General features: G+C 42.0%; 2 protein-coding genes across 2 annotated transcripts; both read right to left on the reverse strand.

Annotated features, from left to right (window-relative positions):
• Positions 1-11,911: 11,911 nt before the first annotated feature.
• On the reverse strand, positions 11,912-17,740 carry LOC136427153 (uncharacterized). Its single transcript, XM_066415913.1, has 4 exons — positions 17,436-17,740; positions 15,136-15,333; positions 14,393-14,588; positions 11,912-13,210 (listed from the first exon to the last, which is right to left on the reverse strand). Exons 1-4 carry the CDS (start codon positions 17,641-17,643, stop codon positions 13,117-13,119), a joined length of 696 nt encoding a protein of 231 aa, XP_066272010.1. The 5' UTR covers positions 17,644-17,740; the 3' UTR covers positions 11,912-13,116.
• Positions 17,741-18,206: 466 nt separating this feature from the next.
• LOC136427154 (adenosine deaminase-like protein) lies at positions 18,207-27,153 on the reverse strand. The gene is made up of 10 exons (XM_066415914.1): positions 26,872-27,153; positions 26,078-26,214; positions 25,831-25,891; positions 24,509-24,596; positions 23,885-23,963; positions 22,955-23,081; positions 22,421-22,501; positions 21,023-21,155; positions 20,034-20,134; positions 18,207-19,659 (listed from the first exon to the last, which is right to left on the reverse strand). Exons 1-10 carry the CDS (start codon positions 26,920-26,922, stop codon positions 19,462-19,464), a joined length of 1,056 nt encoding a protein of 351 aa, XP_066272011.1. The 5' UTR covers positions 26,923-27,153; the 3' UTR covers positions 18,207-19,461.
• Between the last annotated feature and the right edge of the window lie 216 nt (positions 27,154-27,369).

Raw genomic sequence — 27,369 nt, forward strand, 5'->3', positions numbered from 1 at the left:
CGGAACCCTTGATAGTTACACTTCTACTGCTCTCTGGAAGATGTAGATGTTAACAAGTCTACGAGGAACGTGTTGTTGTTTATGTCCCTTCGTGAAACAACATAATGCTCCACGAATTTAAAGAATATTCAGTAGCTCAAAATAATACGGTCTGCCTTGGTCCCATGGCCGCGTGGTCGTACCTACATTTCTTAGGAAATTAATGGTGCGAGAACTTGACAATTTCGAAAGAGTATTAATGAACTGCAAACACTAATTTACAGACTATTCAGTGGAAGAGACCGGCTTCTTAAGCCGGGCACGTGACTTCCTGTCGTGCCGCCGGATGGACGTCGTTGTCAAGGCAACCATTGTCATGGCATTCTTGATGACGTCCGCGGCACTCATTCTGGTTCTCGTCATCATTTCACAAGTGGTGAGTTTCTTATTTTTTCTTAATCTAACATTTTTTCTTAATCTTAATCTACCTGTTTCACCAGGGACTGGTTGCACATCATTCTCGGTTTGCACAAACGAAATATTTAAGTTCCTGTCCAATCTTGCAACTTTTTCCATCGTATGTGGCGGTATAACCCCGACGGTACGTAAGAATGCCTGAATGGATTGTCTTGATACTTGGTATCAATAAAATTGAAATAAAGATACTTGGTATATGGGTAGGTCTTGAGACCTCGAAATGATTATATTTTGGGCCCCCTAGCAAATTTTCATGGTACTGCAACGGAACTTCCGGTTTTGATATCTCGTGTTCTGAATATGCTATGGTCATGATCTTTAATGGTAGATAGCCCTTGGAAGGGAGAGTAAGTCATGTAGGTTTGGACCACCTAGCTGGACCTGCAGGAGATGATTTCGTTTCAAAGAGAATTCTCAAGAAGGGGTTGACGGATCGTCATGACATTTGGTATGTAGATAGCTTAATTAATTGATGATTGACAAAATCAAATGATAATTATGTAAATCAGGAGATAATTTGCATAATTGATGAGGAAAGTTTATAAATCCGCTGCATCCCATTATAGGACTCTTAAACACGTTACATGTGTAACTACTGTAAGAAAGAGAGGATTATCGATAGTGTCCGATTCTGTTTTTGGACAGAAGATGATCAACTGACATAATGCATACAAACGAGGTTCTTATTTGCAAAATTTTAAAAAGTCATTTATGATATGCCTCTCGAAAAGGTTAACGTCAGTCGGGGAAGGTGTGGGGTCGTGGAAGTCGCCGAGAATCGTTCAGCATTGGTCAGCCGTCTGGGGTACCAGCTACTGGCCCTTAAGGAACACCTCAAGATGCGCTCAGCCCTGGTTAGCCGTCTAGAGGGCCAACTGTCGACCCTTGAGGAACACCTCAAGATGAGCTCAGCCCTGGTCAGCCGTCTGGAGGGCCAAGTGTCGACCCTTGAGGAACACCTCAAGATGCGCTCAGCCCTGGTCAGCCGTCTGGAGGACCAAGTGGAGAATCAATCATCGACCTTTGAAGAACGTCTCGACAGCTGCTCAAAACTGGTCAGCCGTCTCAAGGGCCAGGTGTCGTCCCTTGAGGCCAAAAGCAAATTTGTCAAGGTCGAGACAAACCCACGTACCGACAAGAAGACCTATGTGATTGACTTAACCTTGTAACTTTATCTCTTCGGTGCAGTTTGTGGATTTACTAGATTGCGACCAGAAAAGCAGGAACGTAATGAATAGATTTGTGTCGGTTTTAGTACGTGGGTTGGTCTTGCCCAAAGAAGGTTTAGGTTTCCCCCAGTAGTTGTGATTTTTTTTCTCTGCTTGTCACCCTTTGCCATGGAAATATGATCAAGCCGTGGTCTCTTTTTAGCAGTGTCTATTTGTTTGCTAGCCCTACAGAAGAGCCTGACAAGAAGTGCCATTTCACTAGAGATTCAGTGATTTGTATGTTGTGATGTGTTGTGTTGTGTTGCACACCAAGCAGTATGAAGTCAAGATGTCGCCTGACTTATGAGATTGTGCAAGTCATTTGCATTGAATGCCAGCATATAGATCATTAATTGTTTACCCTTATTTGGGAAATGATATAATCTAGGCTGGACATATAGTAGAGAACGTCTTTGTAATCTTCCCTGAATCCCTGAATGTTGAGACGATAAGTAATAGCCAGATGTACGATGTAGAGATGTGCTCTTAGCTGTTTGATGTTACAAGCTTGATGGACACAATAAACGTAGGTCACATTCCAATGTGATGCTGCACATGAGGACGGATTGTGATGTGATTTAATGTATGAAGGAATAATACTGCATGGACCGCCAGATTTGTAACCCTGGGTAGATTGTATCTGATATCAGCTGCAGTTGAAAGATATAAAGGCACATGTATATTCCCTTGTCCTTGTGTCGACGTGCCGGTTGGTTCCATGAAGTTTGGCCGGAACACTCATGGCCATATGATTTGTATCTGGTGTGAATGGTGTGAGGCATGGGTGGGGAACAGGACGAATTGGATAACTCCATGATTGCGGCCAATCAACATGTTTACGTGTTATGAAGAAATGACAAAAACACTGTATGTATTAGTCTGCGGCTGCCTTAGATTCGATACGGCATGTGGGTGGGTTGGTAGATGAAAGCTTTGGTAAGAATTACGGGGGGGGGGACTCGAAACGAAAGTTGCTTTTGTCAAAGAAAGGCAAAAGTGTTTACTATGCAGAAATTAAAAACATCACACACCTAATTACGTTCAACCAGAATTATGAATCTTATTTTCTCAGTTTTATCTTTAACCAGGTAATAAGATAATGTTTCTAGTACAGCACATTATCAACAAGACATTGTATCCGGTACAGTACATCACCTATCAAAGGCCGTCGCCTTGTACTGTCTGCTGTGCTCAATTTATTTATCTGCTAAGTAATGGCTTTAACAAAGATATAGCTAGCAAACCAAAAATGACATCAAATATAACAGACCGCCCTGATGCCATGAATAATATTGCATTTTGATTTCTTACCTAACTCTTAATGAAAGAACACCGTAGAATATCTAAGCCTTTTCTGAGAATTACTGAGTGCTTCGCATGAGTCACTCTTTCATCATTCAGTTTGTTCTACCGAATGAGTCGGGAGATACAACTTAAAAGACCCAGCAACAAAATAGATTAAAAAGTTTCAATCAGAAACGCTTCAAATACATTTCTCGTGTTGTAAGTCCCTGGACTATTTATAATTAGTTCATTTAACGTAGTGTAAAACATTACGTGTACAGACAGTAGTTGCTCATTCGGTACGTCCTGCTGCCATGGCGCAGAGAGCTCAGGAAACCTCCGTCCGTCCGGCTGCCATGGCGCAGCGGCCTCTCCCTCAACGTCCGGACTCTCCCGTCCGTTCTGCTGCCATGGCGCGGCAGACTCAGGACACTCCCGGCGGGAACGTTAACCCTGGGGCAGACCGAGAGGTTAGTGGACGAAACAGACGACAGAACAGAGGAAAAGGGCAACAGGTGATGGTTGGGGGGACACAGGCAGATGCCCAAGACGTCATCAATCAGCTACACGACAACCCTATGTACGACTCCAGAGGGTCTTCAGGTCAGTGCTATGCAGTCTACAAAGATTGTCGTAAGAGGTTTTTAGTTGTCGAGAGATAGGAAGCATATTCTAAATGTCTGTCGCAGGTTACACAGTCATACATGTAGAAGATGGCAAAGAAGTATTTGTGCAGAAATTCAGTAGTGCAGGAATCCAGCTGCATCACAGTGTCTCTATATCAGTCAATGCACCTTGTCTTCTGATCATTACCATATCGAATGAAGGATGGTTATACATGATACTCGTGTGACTGCAAAACATTTTTAGAATATGTTTTTGTAGAAAAAATAATATTCCACAAGCACCATGTGTTGCAGACAACGAAATCGTCGAAGATGGTTGGTGCGTCCGGGCACGTGATTTCCTGTCCTGCTCTCAGCTGGTCAACGTTGTCAAGACGACTGTTGTCATGGCAGCGTTGGTGACGCTGACGCTTATCCTGGTGAATATAAGCACTCCACATCCGGATTGTAATGTGGTGAGCCTCGTTTTTTTTAATCTCGGATCTTTGTGCATTTTGTATATATTGCATGTTATATGTTATGTGGTTTCTGTGTGTATTTTATGTGAGGCACCGACAACCAGCCTACTTTGTCTTGATTGACAATCTAATGTTTTGTGTGATTTTTGGATAACATCTGAAGGATCAATCAGCCTTGACCAGTCGTCTGGAGGGCCAACTGTCCATTTGTGAAGAAAGTCTTGAGAACCGCTCAGCACTCATCTACCGTCTGGAGAGCCAAGTGTCGATGCTTGAGGTACAACTCGAGAACCGCTCAACACAAGTCGGCCGTCTGGAGGGCAAAATGTCCACCCTTGAGGAACAACTCAATACACGTTCAGCCCTGGTCAACCGTCTGGAGGGCCGTGTGTCCTCCCGTGAGGAACAACTCAAGACGCGCTCAGCTCTGGTCAGTCGTCTGGAGGGCCAAGTTTCGACCCTTGAGGAACAACTCGACACGCGCTCAGCACAAGTCGGCCGTCTGGAGGAACAACTCAAGACACGCTCAGCTCTGGTCAGTCGTCTGGAGGGCCAAGTGTCCATCCTTGAGGAACAACTCAAGACGCGCTCAGCCCTGGTCAGTCGTCTGGAGGGCCAAGTTTCGACCCTTGAGGAACAACTCGACACGCGCTCAGCACAAGTCGGCCGTCTACAGGAACAACTCAAGACACGCTCTGCACTGGTCAGTCGTCTAGAGGGCCAAGTGTCCATCCTTGAGGGACAACTCAAGACGCGCTCAGCCCTGGTCAGCCGTCTGGAGGGCCAAGTGTCGACCCTTGAAGAACAACTCAAGACGCGCTCGGCACTGGTCAGTCGTCAGGAGGGCGAAGTGTCGACCCTTGAAGAACAGCTCAAGACGCGCTCGGCACTGGTCAGCCGTCAGGAGGGCGAAGTGTCCACCCTTGAAGAACAACTCAAGACGCGCTCAGCACTGGTCAGTCGTCTGGAGGGCGAGGTGTCGACCCTTGAAGAACAGTTGGTCAAGGAGCGAACCATCCGCACTCAGCTGGCAAACCAAAAACTCGACATGTGCAAAGCTACACCAAACCAAGGTGTGTAAATATAATGTAGCTTCACAGAATAAAAGGATTACTCGGGAACATGGGCACATTATCAATAGATCTATAATTACAGAGCGTCCGTTTATGCTTAGATTACGGAAAAGGGGTCCCTGCCGGGCTGCTCACGGCCCGATCGGGACCCCGAATCATTTTAACTTGCACTTAAGATCAACACAGAACCCAGAAACAAATGGACACCGTCATCTAATCGTACTCGGCAATCCACCGGGACATATCTGTGGCTTCTGGGCCCAGCCGGGACCACACCCCCTACGGGCACCGGCGCGATTGTGATCGAAGCATTATGCAGAACTACATGGGAAAACCCCTAAGATCTTACCGCTGATGATCGAATTACATACAACACCAGTATCAGTAACAAGTGGCATATTCTCTTGCAGGGAAGATTTTCCACATGACGTCAACAAAGGGTAGATACAAGTACGACTTTGATAAAGCTCGCCAGGCATGCGCAGAGAAGGGAGCCGTCCTGGCGTCCTATGCCCAGCTGCACCAGGCCTGGCAGGACGGGTTGGAGCGGTGCGACTGCGGCTGGCTTTCTGACGGGACCGCTCGCTTTCCCATGCAGACAGTCAGGTAAGTGTGCGGACTCAATCAATTTTATTTTTTCATAAGAAACTGTAGGTTGATGAAGAACATGAATACCTAAGATGTTTTAACCCTCAAACCACCGTAGCTTTTTTACGACTAATCTTACCGTATGGGGTCAAAACTGACCCCACAATGTTTTTTTACAAATATAGCTTTATTGGTGACTATTTTTGTGGCTTTTATATATGTATAGTTTACGTAATCTATAAGGGACAGTTTGACATGAATAGGTATGAATAATTTCTGTTCATTATGATAATTTATGCAAAAATAGGGAACATCGTCTTTTGCAACTAGCGCTATTCAGACAAGTGGGCTCTTTTGAGGCCTGCGCCAACACTTGATGTCATATAGCATCTGAATGTCTTCCTCTAGAACAACCAAACTTGGCCACCTTTGCTAAAATTTTGTTGGCAACAATTTTAAATGAATGAAATAACAAATCAAGGTTTTCATGTTGCTATGGCAACCGCCTTCTTCGAGCCATATTTGGAAAAAAGTCGCTACTTTTGGATTTTACAATGTAATTCTAGGGCTGTCTTTTTAAACTGCACTTATTTTCTGACATCAATACCAACAAAATTAATTCACTATCACTTTTTTGATTTAATAGTCATAATTTATGCATATTTGATTACGTCATCGGTCAAAATCAAAGATGGCGGACGATATAATTAGATTAGCTATAACCGGCTATTTCAACCTCAAATTTCATTATTACCATGTTTATTCAAACAGAAACAATCTTAATATAAACGCTTTGGTCCATTTTTATTGTGTTATAAGGTTATATGATGAAAAAATGCATTTGAAATAATTCAAGATGGCGGAACCAAGATGGCGGATTTCGCTAGTGTAACTTGATATGAATATGATTTTTATGACGTCATTTTGACGTCGTTCCTGTTGCCATCTACAAATAACGTCTTTGGATATATTATGATTTATCATACATAATTTCTACTTAAGTTTTATCGTGTACTATTGAATTATATGGAAATATCCAATTTGTTTGTTTTCGTCAATAAAGTCACATAAATGACGTCATAATACGTCGCAACGTCATTAATATTTACGTTCATTTGAAAAATTTGTTTTTTTCACCTTTCTACAAAATCATATTTTGTAACTATGATCATGATAACCCTTATCATACATGTTACTGGATGACAAGTATCAAAGAATAGGGAATATGAGTGCAGATTTTGCTGGGGTCAGTTTTGACCCCACTGGACCATGCGTAAACTTTCTAGAATAACTTAATCAACAATGAGCCAATCTCGGTAAAAACTTGTGAGAAGTTATAAGACATATATAGAAACAAACTCATAGAAGGAATTTTGTTTTCGACTCGAAATGTCAAAATGGCACATCTTGATTTACGCCTGGGGTCAGTTTTGACCCCATACGGTGGTTTGAGGGTTAATCTACATACATAATATTTGATGACATTGTTTGATGACAAGAACTGCTGCTGACTTGTGCTCTGTGTTCTGATTAATCAAAGGCCGGAATGTGGCAATCGGAAAGGCATCCTCACCTGTGACTGGCGGCCAACCTGGAACGCCTGGTGCTTCCGATTCTTCTGCACTCCTGACAACTGATCAGGCACAGAGGGCGGAATGGGAATATTGTGGCAATCGGAAAGGCATCATCACATGTGACTGGCTGCCGACCTGGAACGCCTGGTGCTTCCGATCCTTCTGCAGCCGTGAGGACTGATTAGTACAGAGGGGAAATGAGCACCAGTAGCAGCTGAATCGCTCAGATGTATGTGAAATACTTCATACAGTGTGGCAGTGCCTGTGTAACAGTCATTTGCACATGTACACCGTAAATGTTATAGCAAGACACCATCAGATTACTTAAAGCAAGCTACTAACAGCACGAAACAATGTTTAGTTTTTATGTTCACCAGAATGCATCATCTTGATCATGTAGTGCATCAGGCTTTTGCATAAATGCCTTGCCATTGCTTACACGGTGATCAGTTGACCGCTTAGTCTGTGCTTCAAAGATTTTGTAGTCAGAGCTCAAACTAGAATGTCCAAACGCGTTAGAAAATTTGGAATAAGGTTACAATTATCACCGAAGCTTAATTAAATATACATTCATCCGATGTACCCCTGTGCACCAGAAATTGTATGAAACCCTTTTGCCTGACATTAGAACATTAGAACTTAATTGTCAGCTGAAGTTAATTGACCAAGTATCTGAAGTGCAATAACAGCTCGACTTGATAGGGAGAGGGGAAAATTAGGAGCCACTAAAACATAAAATGCTAGTCGTTGATGATGAGTTTCTGATATTACATAAAACTTTAAATGTATACTACAAAGCTTTAAAATGAGCTACCTTACCTGGTAGATGCTGAAACGCGATCTAGATGCAGTCTTATAACATTATTGCACATGGTCAAACGCTGATACTTATGATACGTGTACTAGTACATCACCACATCTTTGTCTAAATAGATTGTTACGTAATCTTCTCTAAATCCCTTCCACTGAATGTTGAGACAATCAGTAATAGCCAGATGTATGATGTAAATATATGTTCTTAACTGTTCAATGTTACAAGCTTGATGGACACAATAAACGTATGTCACATCCCAATGTGATGCTGCACATGAGGACAGCAGAATGTGATGTGATTTAACGTGTAAAGAAAATTATACAAAACTGGCTATATTGCTACGTAATTGTAAAGAAGCTTACTACACATGCTCAGTGTAGTAATCGTCTTTAACGAGTATCTAGCTATAACCTCTGCTTGGTGAATATATCTAGCTAGTAAATCAGAAACCACTTAAAACATAACAAACCATGCCAGTGTCAGGTATAATATTGTATTTCGATAGCTTACCTTCGACTCTTAATCAGAGAACGCCTAGACAATCTCAGATTGCTTTTTTTTTATAGGAAAGTCGAGTGTTTCGTATACATCTTTTTTTTCATCATTCAGATTATTCTACCGACGTATTCTATGACGTAAAAGACCCAGCACCCTAGACTATTTCTGATTAACGCAGTGAGTAAGATACTACGTGTAGTTGATCATTCGGCACGTCCTGCTGCCATGGCGCAGCGGCCTCAGCACACTCCCGAAAGGCCTCGCCAAGCAGACCGACACGACAACTCCGGTGTCAGCCGACCAAAAGGACGGCAGAACAGACCCAAAGGAGACATAATGTTCATTGGAGATAAACAAGTAGATGCGCAAGATGTCATCGACCAGCTTCATGGAAACCCTATGTACGGCCGCAATGAGTCTTCAGGTAAGAACGTACATTGTACATTGAATGGTGGACCTTAAGACGTAAAATATAGGGTGTAGTCGTGTGGCGTAACGGCAGGATGTTCGGCCCAAACCCAGTGGTCCCGGGTTTGAATCCCCTGACGCCACATTGAGAAAGGCACTTAACACGACGTCACCTTTCCTCTCTCCACCCAGGTGTAAAAATGGTTATATTGTTCTCTGTATGTGGCACTGTTAAAATAAGTTATACAAAACTTCAGTTATACAAAACTGGCTATATTGCTACGTAATTGTAAAGAAGCTTACTACGCATGCTCAAGTGTGTTACTCACGGAAAACAATTCTGAATCCAAGCAGATGAAAACAAAGAAGCCAGCGTCAGCACACAACTGACAGAAAAGAGACTACCGGCGAGGACATAAAAGTAGAGGTCATCAATCATCTTCATATCAGCACCAATGTCGATCCCCATGATATTTCTGGTCACTACTGTATGTATTGCATGTGGAATGGTGACACGCTATATTTGGAGATTGAACAGTGCGAATGGATGGAGTGGGGAAGATTACGTATGTTGAAAGGTTCCACAAAATATCACCAGAACGAAGTCCAGAGAGAGCAAGAAATCGGGAACGCATTGAATTTCGGCCGGGTAAAAAAATGTAGAAGCATTTGCAGACATTGAACCTCCCTCCTTGTTCTTTAAAAACGCAGATATGCTGAATATTTGATGTAGCATCTTTGATTAGTCGGGTTTGTTCAGTACTAGACTTTCAGTGCTAGAAAAGAAAAGTGCAATGAATATTTTAACAACGTAGCATTGTCAACCATCTCCATTGTTGCAGACGACGCAGAGGAACAAAAATGCTTGTGTATCTGGGACTATCTCCCGCCGGTCAGCGTGGTCCAGACGATCTTTGCCACGGCAATGATGACGACATGTCTGCCTCTCACCCTGTTGCACATCAACAGCCCGCATCCTGAATGTGATACGGTAAGTTATTTTGTGTTTCGGTTGCTCAGACTATATATATATATATATAAATATATGACTGTAAATATATATATATATATATATATATATATATATATATATATATATATATATATATATATATATATATATATATATCAGACTGTATATATAGAGAGAGAGAGAGAAAGAGAGAGAGAGAGACAAAGAGAGACAGAGAGAGAGAGAGAGAGAGAGAGAGAGGGAAAGAGATCCATTTTTTGTTGAATGACTGAAAAGCAATGCTCATATTCCACGTCAAAGCCGTCTGAAACATGGTAACTATTAACAACAGTAGAGGAAAAACGAAAATGTGTTGGTGAGCAATATTTCATACCAGCAACTCTCTGAAATTTTGCTACTGACTCGACGAACATTTTGCATCTCGATAACAGATTTCCGAAATGGTTTGGAAAGAGCTCCAAAACCGATCAGCTACTTTCGGTCATCCAAATGAAGAAATGAGCTTCGAAGAGCGCATCAAGACCCCAGAAGCACTTCTCAGTCTTGAAAACCAACTAGCGACCCTTGAGACCCACTCAGCCCTGTTCAACCGTCTACAGAGCCAAGTGTCCACCCTTCTTGAGGAGAAGCTGGACAAGCAGCAAACCATCCGCACTCAGCTGGCGAACCTAACGACTGCCTTGTGCAAAGCTGCACTGAACCGAGGTACGTAAAGGCGATATAACGTTTAGCGTTACTGATATACACTCACGATACCGAAGAATTACTACGGAAAAGGCACAAGTTATCACAAAAAAAACTAGAAAGGCAACATTTGCGAGCAAATACAGCATGTTTAGCCATCATCGCCATGCAGAAAATGGACTGTCCCAAAATAACAATGGACCATTCTAAAATATTTCCACTAAAAAAATTGATCACCCCAGTCCAAAATTGAGTTTAAAAACAGTTTGTCTCTCCATACAGGAATGGAGTCTTCCAGTAAAGACTCCAAAAGAGTGAACAAAGCCATGTAATCACATGTCCTGGGCAGTCACATACCACATTTGGTATAAACACTATGGCAGCTGACCCAGAAATGCAAGATAACTTAATTAACTCAATTGGCCAATCAGGTGGTCGCAGTTTTGAATGCAGTACTCCCATTGGCTGTCACTTCCAACACTGTATGTAGTATTGAAAGTGACAGAAGTGGCAAATATTGTCAAAAAAGCCCAAAATAAATCGTCTTGAATTGAAGAGATTGTATGCCAAAAATGGGAATGTAGTCCTTTAAATATTTGTTCAAGGCACATCTACAGCAAATTTCAGGTCAGTCAGTTAAAATACCAGGGCGCAGGAGGCCAAGAAATGCTAAGAATAGCCTAAAAATCTCAATAAAATCACTTTCAATGTCAATATCGAAAAAATGAAAAAGATTCGCGAAGGTATTTGTCCACACTACCTTTGTACCAAATTTCAGCTCATTTGGTCAAAAAATGACAGAGATGAATCGATTTGAAGATTTGACAGGAGGAGGAGGAGGAGGAGAAGAAACCTGAGTAAAAACAATATGTTGAGCCATACTAGGTATGGCTAAACATAATAACATGAAGCATTCATTGATTGCGTGGTGAGACTCCACTGTCATGTTTAGCATGCATTTGCCGTTGTTCAGTGATAAGATGTTGTTTTTCTAGGGAAGATTTTCCACATGACGTCGCCAAAGGGCAGGTACAAGTATGATTTTGATGAAGCTCGCCAGGCATGCGCAGAGAAGGGAGCCGTCCTGGCGTCCTATGACCATCTGTACCAGGTCTGGCAGGACGGGTTGGAGCGGTGCAGGTGCGGATGGCTGTCGGACGGGACCGCTCGCTTTCCGATGCACGAGGTCAGGTATGTGTATTGACTCACATGTAATGGCCTTGCTTGATTATTTCATAAGTAACAGAAGGTAGATGAATAACATGTATACCTATGAGTTGTTTTAATCTACAAAGATAATACAGAAATATATCAGATTGTTTAGTTACAAGACAATGACTTCATATCTGTGTTCTGCTTTCAAAGGCCAGATTGCGGCCATCGAGAAGGCATCATCACGTGTGACTGGCGGCCTACCTGGAACGCCTGGTGCTTCCGATCCTTCTGCACTCCTGACAACTGATCAGGCACAGAGGCCGGAATGGGCAGGAATATTTGCAACATTTCAAATACTTCATCCAGTGTGGCAGCGCCCATGTAGCACTTAATTGCATGTGCAAATCGTGAATGCCAGCAAGAGACCATCAGATTACTTACTGCCAGCTACTAACAGCACGAGACAATGTATAGTTTTTATGTTCACCAGAATGCATCATCTTGATCATGTAGTGCATCAGGCCTTCGCAGAAAGACTAGAATTGTTTTCATGGTATATATATATATATTTAGTTAACCGCTTGGCCTGAAATCTTAGAAGTGTATTGCAAACGTTTTGTTTTGTGTAAGCTCAAACCAGAATGTTCAAATGCTTAAGAAATTTGAACTAGAGCTGTTACAATTATCGTTCGAGCTTGAGCAAACATACAGCCAAGCTGTTGTGCTATCAACTAGCATCAGTATTCTTCTACCCTCCTCGTGAACGACCTGTACACTTGCACACCAACCTCGTCAGTTGCAGTTCATCAAATGAGTATCTAAAGTACAGTAACAGTTAGACTTAACAGGGTGAGGGGAATATTAGGAGTGACTAAATGTTTGCGTAGATTGCATTCCGTAGTAGTACTTAGTACTTAGCCATCTGTTCCACTTGTCAACATCGTTAACCCGCACTATCTGTACAGTATACCCTTACTATGTATTGTTTCATACCCTTGCTATGTATTGTTTTCATGTTGCAATTAGCCCTCGGACAAGAACTTGCAAATAAAACATCATTATTATTACCTGGTAAATGCAAAAAGTGATCTGAATTCAGTTGAACCGTTTTCCTGGATACCAGATCATTGGCAAAAAAAGGATCAGAACTACACTGCAAAGTTTTCAACCATTCTGTAGCTTTTACCCTTCTTACCATCTAATTGCATGTGATCTAGTGAAAGTACATGCATGTGTATGATACTAGTACATCACCACATCTTTGTCTAACTAAAAACATAATGCCATCAAATGAAGGAGACAAGTGACGATTGTTGTTCAGCCACAGCTGGGCATGTCGCGGAAGCACCAGGCGTCGTTCGGCGTGTGGTCCCCGCAGTTAATGATGTCCACCTTGTTGCCACATCCACTCCTGAAGGAATACATACCCGAAAATATTTTTGTTTGTTTTACTTCGGTGTTTGACAGACAAGGACGACGTGGCACTACACTCAAGTTTTTATCATCTATATCAACAGTGCCACGTACAGACAACAGCAAACCCATTTTTTATTTTTATACACCAGGGCGAAGTGAGGAAAGTCGTGTTAAGTGCCTAGATCTTTCCCAAGGGCACAACATCGGTGGCGTCAAGGGGATTCGAACCTCTCATTTAAATGTACACATTTTGTAATCTCCGTTACCGATTGAAATAAGACGTTCCTGGCATTAGGATATGCCACATTGAAGATTTCAAACTGTAGTTTTTATGACGACTTAAAACTTTTCTAGCATTTGAAAACGGCAGTTTGGTACCTTATATGTGCCATATCTTAATGTCAGGAACGTCTTACTTCTTATGGTAACGGAGATTACAAAATGTGTACATTTAAATGAGAACGAGCGTGAAGAGAGACCAATCAAACAAGACGAATAAACGCCAAATGACTCAAGCAATTGGATGAAATGTTGACAACCACCCCTGAGGGAATACATATTGTTTTGACGAGCATACGCCAAATGACAGTTACTCAAGCAACTGGAGACAACTGTGAAATTTTCACAATTTTATCCAATTGCTTGAGTAAATGTTATTTGGCGCATCTCATCATCAAAATGTCTAACCCTCATCGACGTTAGATGAGTATATTTGAGATAAAGCAATGGTACGTAATGCTGGGTGACGATAAAGACAAGATAGCTGTACGATGGTCTCAGCATACTCGAGGTATATATAGTATATACGTGAGCTTTTCATTCATTCAGCTGAAACCCGAAACTACGAAAGTAGACAAAGATCTACCTCATGACTAAGTAATCATATCAAAACTTTTTTTTTCCATTTCATCATTAACGAAATTATATGTTGATGAAGGTCAGACATCCAGGTAATAGGATACGCCAAAGATAGTTACTCAAGCCACTGGATAAGATTTTGAAACAGTCAGTGAAATCTTGTCCAGTTGCTTGAGTAACTATTTATATTATATTTCTTTGCAATTCGTTCTTTCAAAGGCCGAAATCATTAAGCGGCGCAATTCCAAATATGGAATTATTGCTGAGGCTCACGTTACCATGCAAACTGCGCATGCGTTAATCAGCGAAAGCCACCAACCTTGCCGTCCGGGACGGATAACGAGCAGTCCCGTCGGACAACCAGGCGCATGCGCATACATCCAGTCCGTCCTGCCAGGCCTCGTACAGCTGATGATAGGAGGCGAGGGTCGCATTCTTTTCTGCGCATGCGTGCTTTGCCTCTTCCAGGTCGTATTTGTAGTGACCCGTGGGGTGCCTCTGGTGGAAGATTCGCCCTGGGGGGAACCAATCACGCGCGTTGTAACAAGTCATTGCTGCATCAAATTACACCTTCCTCTAATATGTCTGATAAGTTTGGATTGGTCAAACATACATGTAGGTCAGTGATCGGCTGCTAAAGGTCACAAGACTCACAACAAAACATGGCTAGGAAGCAACTCAAGGTGCTTTCGCCATCCATGACACCGAAATACAACAGTTTCGCATTCAACCATCATAAGTATCATTCAACGAACACGTTTGTACAAATATTCACCCTTCTGATGTTAGTGAACATCGAACCTTACAAATCAACCCTTTAAAAACAAAAACTACAATCTACAGATGAGCACCAGCGCAGCAAGAGAGTAGCCGTGAGCTATCAAGATTCATAGTTAACATTACTTTAAGACATGGTAAATACTTGTTGGCCCTTGACTTTAAGACGACAAGATTATACCCCAAGACTATACACCTTGAGTTGTATGGCCTTGAAAACGTACTACACTAGTATTACAAGTACTACACTATTACATCAGCCATGCTACAATTACAAGGACTCACCCAGTTTCGGCGTTGCTTGGCACAAGTCGGATTTTAGTTTTCCCGCCAGTTCGCCCTGCCGGGCAGTGGTGTTCTGCACATGCGTCAGGTCAGCCTGAGTGGTATTTACCCTCCCCTCCAGCCGGGTCCGAATGGTTCGCTCCTGGGTCAGCTGTTCCTCAAGGATCCCTACTCGGGCCTCCAGCTGGGCTATCAGAGCTATGGAACGCAACACAGGTGGGTTTTTTTTACAGGTTTGCATAGCAAAACCTTTGTTGGATCCGTTGGCATGTGTAGTGGCCGCCATCTTGAAATGTGACGTCATAGGATCGCCATAGCATTTTATTGGGAGGGGTGTTTTTTGGGGTCGCTAGCGTTCTCTCTATTTTTAACAAATCGGCACAAAACTATCACACATTCAACTCAAACACACACAAGAAATATTCAATACCAATTGATATCTATAAAAAGACCCCGTAATCGCTAAACTAACATAGCAAACCTGAAGTACATGTAGCACAAATACTTTAAAGTATTAAAACTCTAGTTATCATTTAAAGAAACATCAAATAATACAAAGCAATGGACGAAGACAAAGTGGCCGCGGACTCAAGTTATACACAACTTATATTCTCGTCACTTGTACATTGCCGAAAATAGAATATTTGACAGGCAGGGTTTAGGATTGACATTGCCTTATACATTTACATAGCTCGAGGCAATGGTCAGCAGTCAGAAGTGACATTGAATATAATGTGAAAATACGCTATATATGGTGTCACAATCTTATCCGTTAAAACCTACCCACAAAGTATCCCGATATGTCAAGTGTCCCAAAAGTCCAATCTAAACCATTTCTATACGGCAGAACAACACGACGAGAGCCTAAGTTTCAAATGACCCCTCTATTTTGTGTAGGCCGAAACACGCTCTTGGCGCTTGAACGACAAACGCCTGCTGGCTATAAGAAAGACTGGACGAGTTCCAAATGACTTTGGCAGACAACATTCGTCAAGACAAGGTGGGAAAGAGATAAAAATTCCTTGGGCCGTGCCAAGTTTCACGCTTCCTTCTTTTCCAGGTCCAGGATATATGATAAGAAAGTTCGCATCTTAGTCAAACATCTGCCTGACACCTTAGAAGAGATGGAAATTCAAGGCTACGGCTTTCCGGTAATCGAAAGGTCAGCGGCGCCTACAGTCGAGTTGTAATGCCATGGACGGGAAAGGTTTGATAGGAATGTTATACACTGTCTTACACATACGTTTTGAGGAGTCTTCCCTCTGCATTCATTAAAAAAAGACGACAAAACAATGTCGCTGATAGCATTAGATTGACGACGTGATTTTCATAACTTCAAGACATCTCGGATTTTGTTATTTGCTCCTTAAATTGGAATTCCACAAAGACAGGACCTGTGACTGACAGTTGTCCAAATATTTTACACAAGTCTCTCAACGGCCTTTCAGTCAACTGAATGATGTCCTAGGTTTTCGAATGGTATCTGTCAATGTTTCAATGATGTTTGGATGAGCTCCAAACGTTTCGACGAAGTGTAAATGATGATGCAAAGATCTGTCAATAATTCAATGACCTGTTAATGATGCTTCATTGTCAGATGTCCCAATAATGTGTCAATGATTGACTATTGACTATTGATTTAACAGAAGGAGGCTATTGCCTGTAGCATCTGTTTCTCCACACAAACATGATCTTCCAATGTTTTAATATCTTTCAAATTATGACGTTTCAATAATGTTCCGAGCCAATGGTCTGTCATTGATGAGTCAATGATGTTTAAATGTTCTGTCAATGACTTCGACGATGTTTGCTCGTTCATCGTTATCCCAACAGCCTCGCCGGAACTTCATGCGTATACGACAATCAGCCTGCTATTTAAACCTATTATAACTGCCGAATCTCTTTTGTTCTCTTTGGTCAACGTTGCATCGGAGTAACAGCCGTTGTATAAAATATGTCTTTGGACACAACTAAATGAACCTATATGCGAGATATTAACCTTAGGGCCCTGTCACACTTGTGCGTATATTCAAGTGCGCATGAGTTCCGCAGTAACATTTTTTTGGTTTAAGTAAATTTTGCGGGGAGGAAGTTGTTTTCTACTTTGACCCACCGTTGGGCAGTGTAGTTATCAAACCAAAGAAATTACTTCTTCTGCTGCAAATTCAGACTAAACCAAATACATGTTAATGCGCAACTCATGCGGGCTTGTATATACGCACAAGTGTGACAGGGGCTTTTTAAAATACGCGAACACGACCGGAGCGTTCGGGCGCCGTGCTGTGGAAACGCGGCCTTACCTTCCTGGGGCCGCACGGTGTTTTCCATCCCAGACATCCTCCTCATCAGGTCGGCCATGACGGCCTGCAGCAGGGCCCCGCTCGAGCACGCGCTCAGGTCGGGGAACGAGATGAACTGGCCCAGGTCGGTCTGGCCCTCCTCGTCCCCAGAGCACCCACGCACAAGAACGCCCAACACCAGACAAAGGTTCGCAATAGAAAACAGCATCTTTGAACTTGAACTATACCTGGTGTAGCACGACAAGGCAAAATGGAATCCCTTCTTGGTCAGGGCTATCAGTTAGTATGAAACTCTTACCCTGAAAATTATAATTTTGCTTCCGCCAGATTTTCGTGGACTCCCGCCGTGACAAACTGGGAAGGATGTGTTGTGGAAACCGATACGATATCTATACAATGCTGGTGAAAATGCACGCAAGAGGTTTTGGGACTAAGCCATATTATCCGCTGGAACTGCGCGACTAAGAGCACCTAATCATAATCTCACCGTACCTGCGTGGCTTTGGCTTGTTTGTTAAAGAGCCCGCCGTATTTGGCTATAACGCAAAAAGCGAGTAAGAGTTCAGCCGCATTTCACTAGTACACGTACTAGTAACTTGAAAAAGCGTCACTATACACCTGACCACAGGATGACTGCTTTGCTCGCTAGCAAACCTTTCTGTGCAAAAAGCAATTGAAAGACGCGAAATTGAAAGGAACGTGAGGAACTATTAAAGGAACGTGAGGAACTATAAATGGACTGCATTGGTTCCATTCTTTTTCGATGCTTCTGACAACATTATAAACTGGACACAACTATAAGCTATGATACAGGCACATGTGCACCGTATTTCACATTTCCAATAAATTATATACTGTGGTAAGCTGCTAGGATTTTACACTTAGTTAGGATTGCTCACGTTAGATAACACAATTTATTATGCACATACATTTGATTAGAATGAGAGTAGTAATGCCATGACTTAATATGCACAAATAGATCATTGCTGTGATAATCTTTGTCTTTGCCTTCACTACATCTTCCAACGTCCTCAATCTTGGAAATTACATCTAAAATACATCTCCATACTTGAAATTGTGTACTAACTAAAGACATCAGTTTTGACAAAGTATGACACAAATTTATGAAAAGTATGACATAGACATAAATCTATTATTGCTTTCATCTAGTTTGAAACAGTGTGTCTTTCTCAGTGTCCCACCTGCCCCTGAGCTGCTTTTTGAGGTCCTCTTGTTACATTGTAAAGACATCAGTTTTGTCAAAACATGACCTAAAATTACAACAAAGTATGACATAAACGAGACCTAACTATGCATTTATGTAGCCGCCATGCATCAGACTCTGATGCTCTTAAATGATTGCTTGATCCATATAGACATATAAATCTATGATTGTTTTCATCAAGTTTGGAACAGTGTGCCTTTTTAGAGTTCCACCTGGCCATGAGCTGCTGTTTCAGGTCCTTTTGTTACATTGTAAATAACGTTACATCAATTTTGTCAAAGTATGACCTAAATTTATGAAAAGTATGACATAGTCATAAATTTATGATTGCTTTCATCTAGTTTGGAACAGCGTGTCCTTCTCAAAGTTCCACCTGGCCTTGAGCTGCTGTTTGAGGTCCTCTTGTTACATTGTAAAGACATCTCATCCAGTTTTGTCAAAGTAAGACATAAACTTAAATCTATGATTGTTTTCATCTAGTCTGGAAGAGTTTGTCCTTCTCAGAGTTCCATCTGTGCTTGAGCTGCTGTTTGAGGTCCTCCCCTGCAAACGTGTGGTCTATGCTGCTGTAGGACAGGTCCCAAAGATCAGACATCAGTTTTTTCAAAGTTTAACCTAAATTTATGACAAAGTATGACGTAAACATCAAGTTATGATTGTTTTCATCTGGTTTTTAACAGTGAGTCCTTCTCAAAGTTCCACCTGGCCTTGAGCTGCTGTTTGAGGTCCTCTTGTTACACTGTAAAGACATCTGATTCAGTTTTGTCAAAGTAAGACGTAAACATCAAGTTATAATTGTTTTCATCTAGTTTTGAACAGCGTGTCCTTCTCAGAGTTCCACCTAAGTCTGAGCTGCTGTTTGAGGTCCTCCCCTGCAAACGTGTGGGCTATACTGCTGTAGGACAGGTCCCACAGGTCGGGCCTGGTCAGGCCGAACGTCTCCGCAGCCAGGCGGTACTCCTCCGACAATGTGGTGCAGAAAACTCCCTTGTCATCCGTCTGTGACAAAAGGAGAGGAACTATATCAACAAGACCATAGCACGTTCAGGTCAAAAGATAGAAAAAACGGAAGTTCTGCTGCAGTACCAAGGTCACATACTAGGGGGCCCAAAATCAACCTTGATATTTTTCCAACACCTATCCACATGCCAAATATCATCATAATCCATCCAGAGTTTTTTTAGTTAGGCTGACTACAAAAATCCGGAAACACGCACACACACACACATACATACATACAAACAAACAGACAAACATACACACACAGACAAACATACACACACAGACAAACAGACACACAGGCTGGTACCTCGGGCAATACAGAATACACCATCTTGTATTCTATATTACAGAGATGTATTCTATCTACTCACACATAAGACACAGGGGTGCTTCCTGCTATACCAGTGCTGAAAGTGGTGTTCTCCATAGGACGCCACAGTCTGTGCTTTCACGTTGGACGTCAGACACAGTTCTGGAAATCCAAACGTTTACATTAAAGACTGTGTAAGCATCTTATAGTGTCAACATTGAAACTGTATTCTAGCATATAAAGGAAGTTCTATCTGTGAGCAACCCTTCAAAGGTCACACTTCCAGTGCTGAAAGTTGTGTTCCCTGTAGGATGCCACCGTCTGTGCCTTCACGTTGGACGTCAGACAGAGTTCTGGAAAATAAACTTTAACATCACAGACTGGACACCATTTGTGCCAGGCATTATGAACAAGAAATTACTGTACTACCAAACACAAGAAGGAAGTGAGGGGAAGGATATGAATTTGGAGGAAAAGAAAAGAAAACTGTCACAGTACAGACAAGGATAACGTGTGACAGGCAATATCATCATTATGAATTTCAGGGAGACAATATGAAAATCATGAATATTAAACCACCACAAATATATCAAAATCTATAATATTGTTCTCCGGCAGGGTCGAATCGCTCGGCAAACCCTCCCAGAATCAACCCTGCTGTTTTGACCCAAGGTTCTAACTATTGGTCACATCACCACCAAACAGCATACAGCCAATCAGAAAGAATATTGCCACAAGATCGTCTTGTGGAAAACCGCAAAGGTAGCTATCAGCCAACCAGGAAAGCTATCAGCCAATCAGGTTACCACACATCTGACATATCGATACTTTGGGTTCAGAACAAAATAATGGCTGTTTGTGCCGAATAAGGCTAGCTCCTTTAACTATCTATGAGCACCTAACGGTTGTTTGTGCCAAATAAGTAAAGCTCATTAGTCAGTAATGTCACCGATAGTTAGAACCTTGGGTCAAAAGAGCAGGGTTGATTTGGGAGGGTTTGCAGAGCGATTCAGCCCTGTTGGAGGAGGGTGATGAGGGGTGTAATCTCACCAAAGGGTGTGTTCTTCTCGGCCACCATTGCCGCGAGGTCCGGGTTGTGGTGGATGAAGGTTCCGTGTCCGACCCTGTCTGGGGGGAGCGACAGCAGCGCTGCGGTCTCCGGGGCTGAGGCCTGCTGGGAGATCTGCAGGGAACAGGGTGTTATCATGGGATAATCACCTACAAGGGAACAGGGTGTTATCATGCATGGAATAATCACCTAGGAGGGGACAGGGTGCTATCATGGAATTATCACCTGCAGGGGAGAGGGTGTAATCATAAAATAATCACCTAGGAAGGGACAGGGTGTTATCATGGAATATTCACCTACAAGGAACAGGGTGTTAACATGCATGGAATAATCACCTAGGAGGGGACAGGGTGTTATCATGGAATTATCATCTGCAAGGGAGAGGCTGTTATCATGGAATAATCACCAGCAGGGGACAGGGTTTTATCATGGGATAATCACCAGTCCTGGGAGGGACAGGGTGTTATCATGGAATGATCACCATGACTTAGCTTGAAAGTTCATCTGTGTTTGTAGAGGTCACAGTTGGACTGTTACTGTAATTTCCAACACAAATTTTAGACTGTACAGCTTCAGTTTTTGTCAAGGAATGAGCAACCCACCACTGAGATGATGTCACATTATACAGATAAACACTTGACAACGACTGGAGCTGTATAGTTGGTGTCGTGGCGTCGTGTGGCGCAACTGTAGAGCGCGCGGCTGTCAAACAATGGGTCCCGGGATCTAATCCCAGGTGCGCCCAGAGACATGTCCGAACTTGCGCCCCGACGTTGTGCCCTTGGAAAAGGCACTTAACACGACTTTCCTCACTTTACTCAGGTGTAAATGAGCACCTAGCTCATCTAGGGTTAGGGACGTCCCTCGGATAGGACGTTAAATGGAGGTCCCGTGTTTGGGGAGAGCAACACCCCGCGCACGTTAAAGAACCCACCACACCTTTCGAAAAAGAGTAGGGGCATGCCCCGGTGTGCGATGGTCCAAATCTTACAGTCCGGTCTGGGATGACATCTTGAAAAGTTCACCTGTTATGTCAATCCTTCCACAAAATGTGGTAAATCAAAATAGATAAATAAATAAATAAATGAATAGTTGAAAATTTGGGTAAGTCCATGTTTTGTGTTGAAAATTACAGTTCAACCTTGTTCCAGAATGACCGCTACCAACACAGAAGAACTTTCAAGCTAAAGTCATGATGTTTATCATAAGCTTAGAGGCTTTGTTTCCAGAGTTGAAAATGTGAAAGGAAATAAAGATTTTAACTACCAATTTTTGTTTTTGAAATTACAGTTCAAATTTGTTCCAGAACATCCTGACTTATGTAATATTATGTGGTAAGCCCCTGTAAGAAAAAATGTTTCCAAGAGACGCCTCCAGACCTCAGCGATGTGAAGAGCCAGCTTCAGTCCACAGTTCTGAGCCTCCTTCAGTACAGGGATAAAGTCCCTCCCGTCCCCCACCTGCAACATGGTACAGCCCAATTACAACATGAAATACACCTCACAACAGGCTTAACACTACTCTCAAGCAGAGGTTTGGCTACGGCTGTATTTGGACATGATTTTAGGCATTTCTGTCGGGCAAAAAAAAAGGTTGTCGAAAAACAGAAAAACAGCCGAAAATTTATGCAAGCACAGATGTAATCCATATAATCATGTCAACATGGCCTAACAGGAAAAAGACAAACAAATAAAAAAACAATATAACATGTGACTACTCTAGTTAAATGCTGACTCTAAATTTCAACTTGTTGGGTCTACTGTTATAAGCTGCAGCTGTTTCTGTTTTCAAAACAAAAGGTGACAGTGTCCTCAGAGCTGTGTGGTCAAGCTGCCTTCTTAACTAAAGCTGTCTTATTAACCTGTCGTGTTAAACTGACTATTTTAAGAAAAGAAAAGTGAAAGTGTCCTCACAGCAGGGTTACCACTGAGGTCAATTCCCACCACGACCCCATGTGACCTCAGCGCGCACTCCTGCGCCAGCCGGACCGTGTTCATGGCCGTTTCCACGGATTGGCGCCGGTCGATCGCCAGCAATAGTCTGCAACACAAAGGTGCAGGCTTTGTGCATTAAAATGTGGAAAGACACTTTTTATCCTTCAACTTGCCACCTATCCTTGTAACCAATACATATAAGACGTAGTCTATCATATAGCCTCGTATGTAGGCATCCTTCCACCTTTACAGATGATGGTAGCACTCTGGATTCGGCAGCTTCTCTTGTGGCTCTGAAGTCCAATCCTGGCGTGGTAGTCTCGTCCACAGTTTGGACATATGAAATCAGAGGAGTTCTGAGGCTGCTGTCTCTCTTTTCTTCTTTGTCTTCTTTGCTCTAGTTGCTTATCTTCCGCTTTGACTGACCCTTTGCTAGACCCGCACTGACTTAGCCTCGTATGTAGTTATGTCAATATTCTAATGTCATCTGTATTCTAGTGGTAATGATTTCAAACCAGTTTAGAACATTAAGTGAGTTCACTGCCGTGTCCGATAATGTGAAGCTATCATCGTTACATGTTTTGTACTCTACACGAATGCCCTTCGAAATCAAAAGTTAAAAGGGATACGCAGATGTCTTCAAGACAAAATTGATATTAAGCAGCCAAAACACTAAATGCAGAAATGTTCGCGTTGGTTTTAAGTTCACGGTTTTTGACGTGAACTTAAAACCACCGCGAAAGTCCGTTCCATTGTGTGACTCAGTATAGCGCTACTATTGTTTCAAATGTGAACTCAAAACCACCACGAAAACTCTATTTTCTCCCTACCTTGAAATCAAATTCCCACGAATATTTCTGCATTTACGGTAAGTAAAAGAAAGCCAGGCTGGAGTTGTGTATTGCGTACCTGACGACCACATCCTCCCTGTCCTTACAGGCCTGTATGGCAGACAGGATGGACTCTACATATGAGCTGGGCGTCATGCCTACAGACGGGGAGACAACAACACAACGTCAGCTCTAACAGGGCAATAATGTGCACACACACACACACACAGACAGGATGGACTCTACATACGAGCTGGGCGTCATGCCTGCAGGGAGACAACAACACAACGTCAGCTCTGACTGGGGAATCAGAGACGGCAGACTTCATCTCCTCATGACGGTAAGCTCCCTCTGGCAGAATGTAAGAAAACTGCACTTTGCACTATGACAGAACATGAGACTGTATTGCAGAAACATACACACACATACACACACACACACACAAACATGCGCACACACACACACACACACACACACACACACACACACACATGCGCACACAAACATGCACACACACACATACACATACTACTGTCAGTAAGTCTAAAAGTCATATACACGTAGACAAGGCAAAAACTATACCTTGTAGTGAAATAACAAAAACATGTTGTAGTGAAATAACAAACAAAAGCACTGCAATTTTTCACAAATTAAGCTTAAATCACTTTATCTATAAAATTCTACCTGCAGGAAACTAACTCACCTGTGTGAGGCACGTGTCTTGGAGTACTTCTGAGTTCCAGATATCTGACACTGTCAGCCGCAAATTCTGTTATCACATCCTCTGTCATCTGCAACAAAGAAGACCACAGTTCATTAATACAGCATTGTGAGGGCTGTTGTAAATTAGGATTTGACCATGGTCAATACTGACCGACGCAGGCCATATATGTATGAATGTTGAATGATTTATTGCACAACGATTGCATCAGTGACAATGTATGGCAAATTACAGACAACATAGGTAACAATCTATTTCTATATAAGAATATTTCTACTTGATTCTATAAGACTATATCCAGTGTGATCTATGGCCATTGCAACATGAAACTAATACAGACTAAGAGTTGTGTTTTTCTAGGCTAATTGTAATCTAAGAAAATTTCTAATTATTATAACGCTACATCAAATGCAATCTACGGTAAAAACAATATGGAGCTATATCTAATACAGACATTGTGTTGCGTGTTTCTAGTCTAATTTGCGACTTAACATTTGTCAGTTCTCATTAAGGGTAGGCTGATGTGTTACATAAATATGCTTAGCTTGAACTCTCTATCAATGACTTCAGATTATGATTGCCAGTTCTTAGTATATATATAATAATTATGTTTGTATGTTAACTTCTGACATACCCGTCTTCAACCTACCTGTTTTAAGGTAGTGTTTACCTGTGATTTTTAGAATGCATTTATTGTTGAATAGGAACGAGTATATTATCTTTATAACCGATAGATTGCCTAATGTCACTAGTTTTTAAAAATAAAGTACGCAATTCAGCCTATGGCTGGGAGGTACTTCATACTTTCCGATCACAATGATCAAATAAAACCATTCATTCACTCTCAGACTCAGAAATGATATCAGCATCATTTCTGGATGTGTATCTATTAGCACAGAGTAAAGAAGTGCCTTGTGAGGCTATCAGACATTCTCATACAGCCAGACAACATTGTCTAATCAGGAGCCTCTTTGATATTGATTTTCAAGGTTAGACGAACCAGTAACCATACACACCTCAGGATAGGATATCAATAATCTCCAAGCAGATCTACATGTATCAGTGGCAATGACTGGCAAAAGCAGTCCAGCTAGCCACTTTAATGCTGCTTTTGCCAGTTGGATACTCAGTCATTACGAATGTATATACATGTATATATATACTCAGTCATTGCCACCGATAGATCTGCTCAGAGATCAGCATATCAACACTTGCAGTCCTCTTAAGAAGTGTGGTGGATTCTCTAAGGAACCAAAGACATCTTCCAGAGAAGCACTCCAGGCTAAAGAAGACATCACACTTACCATGAAGATGGCCTCCTCAGTGTCAGACAACTCTTGGATGATCTTAAAGATTCTGAAGGGTCTGCAAGGAACACAACCATCAACTTCATCTTTTATTGAACCATCCTAAAATTGTCGTCACCTTATTAACATATCAATTATGACGTTAGGTTTAAAAGCTGATCATGACTTCTTCCATATTCTATCCACTTGTTTGAGTAACTGTTATCTTGCGTAACGATCAACGATAACAAAGACACTGACTTACTCCTGAAGCTGTCTTGTCTCTCCCTTCCCTATGGAGGTGTCCCCCTGGTGGGCGTGGTCAGGGGCGACGCCCTTCTTCACCTGCAGCTTCTGGATGGTCGTCTCGGTTACGGAGCCGCTCAGGTGGGCGTGGAGCTCCTGCAATAATCCATCAATAATCCATCAATAATCAATCAATAAATTATCAATAATCAATAAATCAATCAATAACCACAATAGAGCCACAGGTGGGTATTACATGGAGCTCCTGCAATAATCCATCAATAATCCATCAAAAATCTGTCAATAATCAATCATTAACCCTGACAGAGTCACTCAGGTAGGCATGGAGCTCCTGTAATAATTAATTTATAACAAATCTATCAATAATCTATCAATAATCAATAAATCAATTAATAACCAGACACTCAGGTGGAGCTCCTGCGATAACCATCAATAATCCATTCATCAATAGTTTATCAATAGTTCATCAATAATCCATCAACAATTCCACAATAATCAATCGCTAATCAATCAATAAGCCTGACAGAGCCATTCAGGTGGGCATGGAGCTCCTGCAACAATCTATCAATAACCAATTAATAATCAATCAATAACTAATCAATTATGGATCGATCAATAACCCTGACAGCCGCTCAGGTGGGCGTGCAAGCATGCAGCATCTAAATTTTATTTTACCAATTTTGACATACATGCATACAAATGTCACTACCACCCTTTCAAAAATAAAATCAAAGATACCCCGTATCGCAAAATCTCCCCCTTATTTCCCAAGACGTAAGAAATCTTTCTTACCACTTTCGGGAGGCGCCGACAGAACTCAGCAAGTCCCTCAGCCTCGTACATCCTTAGTTAGACTTTTTGCAACCTTCTCAAAATAATATATTTCACCAACGCTACAAACAAAACTCAAGCTTCGAATCTTTACAGTTGTTCTTCACCTTCTTCTGCTACGATTCCACAAGAATCATACCCTTAAAGTTACAGATCCGAGCCTTTTTGTGATATTATATACTTGAATGTTACGTTAGCCAGCTGCAAAGCACATGTTTTTACCGGCGATAATGGAAAAATAAATAGTATGACCTTCGACCTGAAGAATATAAAAGCGCCACCTTGCAACTTTAGGTAGAACTGCACAGCAAAACTAGCACATTCATTTCATCCAAGGGAGCTCGTGTAAAATAATGTCTGTCTGTCTGTCTGTATTTTTCTGAACTACAAGAAGGGAGTGAAGTTTGCCATCTCTGATTCAAATGAAAAAGGCATCATTGTACAGTCGGATTTCTTTAT

This window comes from Branchiostoma lanceolatum, chromosome 2, assembly GCF_035083965.1.
Source record: "Branchiostoma lanceolatum isolate klBraLanc5 chromosome 2, klBraLanc5.hap2, whole genome shotgun sequence".
Lineage (NCBI taxonomy): Eukaryota > Metazoa > Chordata > Leptocardii > Amphioxiformes > Branchiostomatidae > Branchiostoma > Branchiostoma lanceolatum.

Coding starts and splice junctions, on each gene's coding strand:
- LOC136427153 (XM_066415913.1), bottom strand. CDS start 17,643: ATGCTGTTTTCTATTGCGAACCTTTGTCTGGTGTTGGGCGTTCTTGTG. Junction 14,589..15,135: donor CCAAGCAACGCCGAAACTGG/GTGAGTCCTTGT, acceptor GGTTCCCCCCAG/GGCGAATCTTCCACCAGAGG. Junction 13,211..14,392: donor TATCCGTCCCGGACGGCAAG/GTTGGTGGCTTT, acceptor GTATTCCTTCAG/GAGTGGATGTGGCAACAAGG.
- LOC136427154 (XM_066415914.1), bottom strand. CDS start 26,922: ATGTACGAGGCTGAGGGACTTGCTGAGTTCTGTCGGCGCCTCCCGAAA. Junction 26,215..26,871: donor GTCGGCGCCTCCCGAAAGTG/GTAAGAAAGATT, acceptor GGATTATTGCAG/GAGCTCCACGCCCACCTGAG. Junction 23,082..23,884: donor AGGGAGGATGTGGTCGTCAG/GTACGCAATACA, acceptor TTTGTGTTGCAG/ACTATTGCTGGCGATCGACC.